The 8589-nt window shown below is 48.5% G+C and overlaps 1 protein-coding gene across 1 annotated transcript; it reads left to right on the top strand.

Moving 5' to 3' along the window:
* Window positions 1-350: 350 nt before the first annotated feature.
* On the top strand, window positions 351-7577 carry ZDHHC22 (zDHHC palmitoyltransferase 22). Its single transcript, XM_074585357.1, has 2 exons — window positions 351-1292; window positions 5519-7577. Exons 1-2 carry the CDS (start codon window positions 731-733, stop codon window positions 5782-5784), a joined length of 828 nt encoding a protein of 275 aa, XP_074441458.1. The 5' UTR covers window positions 351-730; the 3' UTR covers window positions 5785-7577.
* Window positions 7578-8589: the final 1012 nt, after the last annotated feature.

The following is an 8589-nucleotide window of genomic DNA, read 5'->3' as shown; positions in this document are numbered from 1 at the left end:
CTGAGCCCCGGGGCCAGGGCGGGGGGGGGCCGGCCGGCGGGGATGAGCCGTGCCCGGCCGGAGCCGCGGCTGCGGCTGCGGGGCCGCCCCGGCTCGGTAGCCCGGCGCCGCAGGTTGCATCCGGACAGCACTTGACCAGCTGTTTTATGCATTTTCTAATTTCGTGCAGAGCAGGGCAGCGGTCATAGAGGTAATCTGTAGATCCGTGGCTTTAAAGGGTAAATTAGAGCATTGGATTTGATCCGTATTGCAGTGGATTAGAGCAACCTCTCCCCCCTCCCCTTCTCCTCCCCCCCCCCCCCTTCCATTCACTCCCCCCTCCTCCAGCACCACCTTTTTTCCTCTCATGCAATACCAAAACTGACCCTGCCTGGCAGAGGGACTCTGCTAGGCGAGCGGAGCCCACATCGCCGGCACACCGCGGGAGCCGGCTCTCCCCTCCAGCCTCCGCAGCCCCCTGCGGGGCATCGCTGCTGCAAGTTCGCCGGAGGCAAACGCCGGGGCCGGGGTGCGTCCTCCGGGCGCCGGGGAGCGGTCGCTGCCCACGGGCTGTCCCTTTGCCCCGGCCCGGCCGGGGCCGTGGGGCGGCGGCGGGGGAGAGCGGCCCCCGGAGGGCATTGCCCGGAGGCGGCGGGGCCGGGACCCGGCAGGAAATGGAAGGATGAAGTGTGCAGCCGGAGCGGTGATGTTCCTTCTCTCCTTGCTTTCCCCTGCAGGAACGTAATCCGCAATGCTAGTTCTCAGGTTGCTCAATGTTGTCGCTCCAGCCTACTTCTTGTGCATCTCCCTAGTGACCTTCGTCCTCCAGATCTTTCTCTTCATCCCCAGCATGTTCAGAGACCCTTCCACCACCCCACTTTTCTCTCCTGCTCTGCTGCATGGGGCCCTCTTCCTCTTCCTCTCAGCTAATGCCCTGGGCAACTACGTCCTTGTGATCCAGAGCTCCCCTGAGGACTTGGGCAAGGGCTTAAACTTGGGCGAAGGAGCCGAAGTGGTGGCGGACTGGCTGGATGGAAGCAGGTCCCCTGGCTCAGCCTTGCCCAGCACTCACTTCTGTAGACTGTGTGCCAGAGTCACCCAGAGGCATGACCACCACTGTTTCTTCACAGGGAACTGCATTGGGAGCAGGAACATGCGAAACTTCATCATGTTCTGCCTCTACACCTCCCTGGCTTGCCTTGACTCCCTGGTGGCAGGCATGGCTTACATTTCTGCTGCACTCTCCATGTCCTTTGCGAACCCGCTGGCCTTCCTCACTCTTCTGCCTCACTCCATCAGCCAGTTCTTCTCAGGTAAGAACTCCTTCCTTGGAGATGAAGACCTTCTTCCTCCTCCGAGGCTCCTGCAGTGGGGGGGGGCATGATCTTCTTCAGATAGCTGTGTGTGGGGAACGGTGGTGGGGAAATGGGCAAGAGGGAGATTTAGCTTTGTTCAATGAAGTCCTCTTTAGAGGCTAGAGACAGCCTTTGCAAAGGATTTTGCTTCACCTGAAATAGAGGCTGGGACCCACTCCAGGTTACAGCCACAGCCCTATTCCTAATGTTCTGGAAAACGCCCCATAACCAGCTTGTCAGTGCTAGAATAGGGCTATCACTCATGCAGGGAGTGTGTTGCAATTAGATATAGGAGAGGGATTTCACTCTTTGTACTTCAGGTGAGGGGAATCTTTTGCCTGTCTCACAGGCAGAGGTGGGTGGTCCGTAGGGTTTTGTATCCTACAAGTCTGACGGTTCTCTATATCCCAGCAGAGATATTCTCATTGTCTTCATCCAGGTCTCCACTCACCCCCTCCACTGTCACCTGCCTCCTGGCAGAATAAAAATACTGAGATCTTGCCATCCTTCCAGCACAGGAGAATTGGGGTTCAGGCAACAGAAACCAAGAGAGGAGTTAACGTGACATGATCAGCCACCTCATTCATGACCCTAGTCTGGGGGTCCACAGAGAACCAGGGGAAATTCTCTGTGCCTGCTCTTTGCACAAGCCCCACACCAAAAGGGAATATTTCTTTCTCCTTGTCCCCATCCCTTACCCGTCATTCTGCTTCTCCCCCTTTCCCCTCTCCTCCTGCCCTTCCATAAATCTCCACAAACTTTCCCCTTCCCCCTCCTGATTCTGCTCCCATAACTCTTCCTCTCCCATCCTCGCCTCCTCACCTTTCAACACGCCCTCAAACACTCCAACCTCAACCCTTTCTCTGTCCAAACCCAAGAACTAGATAAAGCCTGGTCTCAGAGAACTGACTATGCAGACAGCTTAGACTGGTATTCTGCCCTGAAAGCAACGGCAGAAAAATGCTATTTCTCCCCCTGTGCAGCTCATGCTTCGCACACTTAGATCAGCTTTTGTTAGACTAAAATAGGTATCCCATATATTTTAGCTTTGCAGATTCAGCTGAGCTCAGTAAGAAGGGCCCGGAATCTGTTTTGGCTCGTGCACCATCACCAGAAGTGTTGATGATGATCTGAGCGTGGAGTTTCCGCTGCTGGGGATGCAGGAGCCAGAGAGGCCCCAGCTTGCTTTTAGAATTCCAGGCTGGGTTTGCAGGGTTGCCATCTGAAAACAAACAAATATCTCTCTACTTGGCAAATTAGCAGATTTGTCATGGTAATCACTGAGAGACAATAAACATGAAATCCTGCCATGACATTTTTATGGAGTCATTTTTCCAAGTAGAAGAATTTTTGTAAATAATGTTGCATGAGCTTTGCTAGCATTAAAAACACTGGGAATGATTTTCCCCTGTGCCTAAGCTGTGCTCAGCACAGCAGCCTGGGAGGGGGAACAGGGATGTGGGAGGAGATTATCAAGGAATTAGTTCTCTCTCTCTGACTCTGTGGGCTCATCTGCACTGAGCTGGGTCCTGGCATATGTTTGAAGAGCCACTGAAGTGCCCCAGCTCCGGTGTCAGCAATTGCAGTGCCAAGGACGGCATGGGGAGTGTTTGAGTGGGACACAACGGCGCTGGGTGCAGAGCTGGGAGCTGAGAGCCAGAACACCCTTGAGAGGCAGCAGCTCCCAACAGCTCCCACTGAACCTCTAGCTCAGCTGAGGGGAGAACTGCTGCCTCACCCAGCAATATATGGGCATGTGGTGTCTTGGCTGCTTGGGAATAATGGCCTACTGGGTTTCTACCAGCATATTTAACCTCCAGTTCTGGAAAGAAAAACACAGCCTGGAATAGTTGCCTGGAAGGGTTGTCCACCCAGTATTTTTCAGCTAACGCAACTATTACTTAAGGGTTGTTGTAGGATCTAAAGAGAGCATTGCTATAGCAGGGAAAAAAATTTACCTTTCTCCTTCTCCATCATGCCCTCTGCACGGGAGGAGGAGTATAGGAGGATGAAGGGTGAATCTGCTGGTCTTATGTCAACTGAGCGCTCCCTGTTTTCATGCTGGGAAAATTTTCAGTTGGCCCAGACTGTGCTTGGGCATGGATTTTAGAATCTGACCCAGAGTCTATAATTTCAGCCTGTGATTCAGCTTTTCTAGCATAGATAATGTATGGCAATAAGCTTGAGATCACACCAGGTCAGAGAAAAAGTGAATCCGAGACTAAAATGCATGAGGGACAAATGGAGCGCACTTTTGTAAACACAGGTCAGATTGGATCCACAAAAGAAATTATAGAAAATGCTTTTCTAGGTAACCTGAAGAAAAGGTTAAAAAAATCATGTATCTGGATAGCATGGCACAGAGATGCTTAATATTTGCAAGGAGAAACAAGGATAATTACTCTCTTGATGTTGAATTTCTGCAGCTCATAGAAATAAAGCTTACAGCCGCCTTGCAAAGGCTCTAAAGAAAATAGCTGTCTTTCTCCATATCCCAGCTGTAGGAAAGAACAAATGTCTGTCACACTCTGGTCCAGTAAAAGAGGGGCTCAGAAGCCCATATTTGGCTTTGGGCTTCCTACCTGATAAATTAAGTTATTCCGACAGAATTGGTATGAGGATTTGTCATCATCCTAAGGGGCTTGTTCTTCCCTTGCTGTTATTGCATATGATGCCCACTGAGCTGAATGGGATCTAATGAGAAGGGAAAGATGACATTGCATTTAGGAAGAAAACTGAATGACTCCTTTGCCATTTTCAAGTGAGGACAATCTCTGAAAGCTCGAGGCTGGAGTCAGTGTCCTTACAAATCATCCTCAGAGGGGCCTGCTGGCTGAGCCCAAAGCTTGACGTGATCGTCACAGGTCAGCCCCGATCTCTCACTTACAGCACTGCCAGGTGGAGAAGCCGGGATTCACAGATTGCAAAACCAGATGACAACACCTAATCCAGCCTTCTGTATAAGAGAAGCAAGAGACGCTTATCCAACCACCCTTGTATTGAATTTAAACCCTGAAGCAGCCATGTACCTGTTTTAGGCAGCAGACCTCTACCGTCCGTGCAATCCCTGCGCCAGCAGAATTGCTCTTGTAGGGCCGTAGAGCAACCAGAGCTTTCACCTGCCTGAGTCTGTCTGTCCCATCCAGAGGGATGGGAACATGCGAGAGCTTCTTCATTCTTAAACCTCGCAGGAACCAGTAAGAGATACATTTATACCAGTATTGACACACATTTAATTTTCTTTGTATGCCTGTGTGTACATATGGGTGTTTAATAATATACCAATATACACAAAATACGTGTGTACACATTCGTATACACACACAGAGAATATTATTTTAATGGGCTTAGATCTGCCTACGCACTGAAAGGTCACTCAGTGATACCTGCTATTATACTAATATTTTCCAGAAGGAGTTCTAAAATCATTGTAGAGGAAAGGGCCCACAGAACATTTTTATTTAAATATATTCAGCATAAATACATGCTACAAAACCTGTTAAATTAAGAGCTTCAGACCTACAAAGTATTTTGAATATTCCAGCAGCAGTTTTAAAAAAGGAGTTTAGATTATATTTTGGAAAGTTTTCTGTTTCTGTTTCTTGCATTCATATGAAAACTGCCTTTGCCCAATGGTAGAAAAGTCATTACTGATTTATTTTTCTTTTTTAAGATATTTTTTAAATGTGATTTGAGAGAGAGACAGAGCAAAATCCCAGATTTTTCTGCCTAGTATTAATGCACACAGTAAGGCTTCTGGAAGCATCTACTTGCTGTAGGACCCACATCTCTTTTCAAAAGGAACCTAGAAATCTTAGACTTGCTGTGATGAGCAGGTAGATCCTGAAATAAATTAACCATTCTTCAAAATAGTGCTGAAGTCTTACAGACATATTTCACTTCTGGCTGAATTTGCCCCTGTTATCTAGAGCCTCACATTAACAGCAAAGGGAGAAGTGTATCATTTTAGTATTTCCCCAGCGAGGTCCACGGCATCAGACACTACAAATGAAACAATATTATATAGTTAGAGCAACCAGCCTGTCTTGCTCCTAACTCCCCGCTTGTGGACAGAGAATACAGGCAGCTCGTCATTTCTCGGGGCTGAGCGTTACACTGGCATGTGAGGTGTGTCTAAACTCGTTCTTTTATTGTCCTCCCTCTCCCTGATTCTTGGTCTGCAGGAGCTCTCCTTAGCTCTGAGATGTTTGTCATCCTCATGCTCTACCTCTGGCTTGGGATTGGACTGGCCTGCGCTGGTTTCTGCTGCCACCAGATGCTGCTGATCCTGCGTGGGCAGACGCGGTACCAGGTGCGGAAAGGGATAGTGGTAAGAGCCCGGCCCTGGAGGGAGAACCTGCAAGAGGTCTTTGGCAAGAGGTGGCTGCTAGGACTTCTCATCCCTGTGCTGAACGTGGGAAGTGACTACCGTAGGCAGAAAGTGAAATAAAATCCCCAGGAATGTGCGTGCATCCCATGCACACAACACCTCCCCTGTTCTCTCCCACTGTCTCCTGGATCACTGAAGGGCTGGGCAACTCCATCTCTCGGGATTGCAGCCTCTGTGGGAGGAAAGGACTGGCTATCAAACAGAATAAATTTAGCATATTAACAAGGAGATCACAAACCATGTAGATTAAGAGATACCGCAGCTTAGTAGTCACATCACTGCACCTGCGTACGTGGCAACAGTCTTTGAACTAGCAGAAAAATTAGTCAGACCTTCCTGTGGCTTCCTGCCTGACTCCTCCAGCCCCCAGCCCCATTAGCCACCCTATATAGTCCCTTATGAACTGCAGCAGGAGCTTTCAGAGAGCCTGGCCTGTTGTGGTAGACTGCAAAAACGGTGTCTCTGTCTGTTCCTTGGGAGGGGTTTGCAGGGTGCCCTTTTGGCTCTGATATGCTTGAGGTAACATCACGGTACTGAGAAGCCTTTAATGACAGAACTGCAATGCAATCAAGCTGCCCTAGAAGCAAGCTATGCACATGGCTAAGGCGACAGGTAAACCTTCTCTCCACAGGCTAGAAAATCAGGAAGGAAACAAAGAGAAATACAGAATTTCTCATTTCTGTTCTTGATCTGCTCCCTGTGCAATGGTATGTCAGGACTGTAGCTCCGCTACTTATTTTTAGCAGTCCTTTGCCCAATGACACAGTCCAGGCAAAGCTGCCCTTCTGACAGGGAGCAGCAAGTAGATAAATCATGATCAGATGGAGGCACAAGGAGAGGAGACCGCAGAGGTGAATGAAAAAGCTGTGTCTGAGAAGCTGTGTGATGAGGCAGGCTGTGTGTGCCTGTGAGAGAGAGAAGGGGAAGTGTGGACACACAGCGAGCTGTCAGTAGGGTGCCAAGAGCCCTGCTGATGCGCCTGAGCCCTGATGCATCACCCTCTCACAGGGGCACCTGCACCATTAGTGCTGTGAAGAATTCAAAATCTCAGAAGACAGGGAGGTTTTCCAGCTGGTCAGGAAGCTTCACTTTGCACTAAAACAAACAAAAAAATGTTTACCTCAAATATCCCTGCCACACCGTATTTATAGGCTCTCCAGGGCAATTACCTCTCGCATTGCTGCAGAGGGGTAAATTCATCCATGTTATAACTTCATTAAGGAGGTTAATGGAATTACTACAGGGATTAATCAGCCTAATGTGTCAGTTGTTTTCTAGCTGCAGCAACAGCCCATGAGATCAGTGCTGAGATCCTATGCTTAATAGGTGCCTTAAGAAAGGATACCATGACATCTCTACGAGGATCATAGCACTGGATTCTCCAGCAGCTGCAACAAGAAGCCTCTGTTTTGGGAAACTGCATCAGCTTATGCGGGCTGGATAGGAATCCATTGCTTCTCTTCAGTAGGCTGGGGAGTATGCTGACAAGCCGTGAAAAATGTTATTTCTTCCTCAGAAATGCTCTCGGTGCATCTCAGGTTGAAGAATGCACCTGCTTTCATCCTTGCGTTTCTCACGAGCCATAACAGAGGCACTCATTGCTACAGGCTTTGCAACCGTCCTTCACTGCTACAGATTTGCATACACATTTGGATCAATAACAAACAAAGTCTATTGTGATGAGCAGAGTAACCATGAAAATATACTGGAAAAACCCTTAGCTGGAAAATTAAAAGCTGTAGGATGTATGTCCTTCCACACTCTGTGTGTTCACCTGAATGCACCGCTGTTCCCATGAGTAATATGCTGTATTTTCACTAACAGTGAACAATAAAAAGTGTTCTGATTTTTTACATGAGCTGTATTGTGCTTTTTGACAGTTCATTAGCTGTCTGTACATTTGTTACAGCATACGCACGGACATGTTGAAGGAAAAAGTTAGGATTTGTTTATCACTAATAATTCATCATGTGATTTTGGACAAGTCCTTTCACTCTTCCTACTTTAATGTAATGACCAATCTAAAAATGCATCTAATAAACGACTCGCAGACCCATTCTAATTTCTATTTATAAATTACACAATCAACCTCAACTGAAAGCTACAGGAAAATTAAGCTATTATCATCGCCCACAAACAGCATCTTGATGTAAATTATTCCTTACTGGCACAATGGCATCAAGGTGAGCAGACAGTCACCTTGTCGCTGGAACCAGAGCCAGTGCCTCGTGCCATACACCTCGCCTTGGAAGGATTCCCAGGATTATTCTTATTCCACAGACCGGTTGATCCAACTTCTTCGTTTTTGTATATTGCTAGAGGCAACAGGCTCCCAACATTTCAGCCAGCACCTTCCTCATGTCAGCAGAAATTATGGTTTCACACCCTCACCCTCTGCTTTTGGCGTTTGATTGACACTGCAGTCTCGGGCAGCTCGTGGCACTCGGTGCCTGCTGCTGCGCTGCCTCAGGCTGTGACCTCTTCGGGACCGCAGGCTGAGAAGGGCAAAACCCGCTCAGAGTTTCGGTGGGCCGCTTTGCAAGGACAGCCCCCACGCAGCACAACAGGATTAGTTGTCCATGAAGCCTGTTGCCTCTTCACACCAGGGTTGGATCATGCCCAGCCCCTGCCTCAGAATCACGGCTGTCTGCCCTCGTCGCGAAGTCTCGGTCCTTGCTAAAGCAGAGAGATCCCAGTTTGAGTAACTGCAGCACAGTTCCCCACAATTATTCTTTCTGTCAAACACCTGTGCTCTTAGCTGTAAGTTGATGCATCACCATTTTACGCAGCTAAACTGTTCCTTTGCAGCAAACTGCTGGATTTCAGAAGTAGTGGTGGGACTTTCAGATGGATACAGCCTTCATA

Source organism: Larus michahellis, chromosome 4, assembly GCF_964199755.1.
Source record: "Larus michahellis chromosome 4, bLarMic1.1, whole genome shotgun sequence".
NCBI classification, from domain to species: Eukaryota; Metazoa; Chordata; class Aves; order Charadriiformes; family Laridae; genus Larus; species Larus michahellis.
This window is presented reverse-complemented; position numbering and strand designations above follow the sequence as displayed.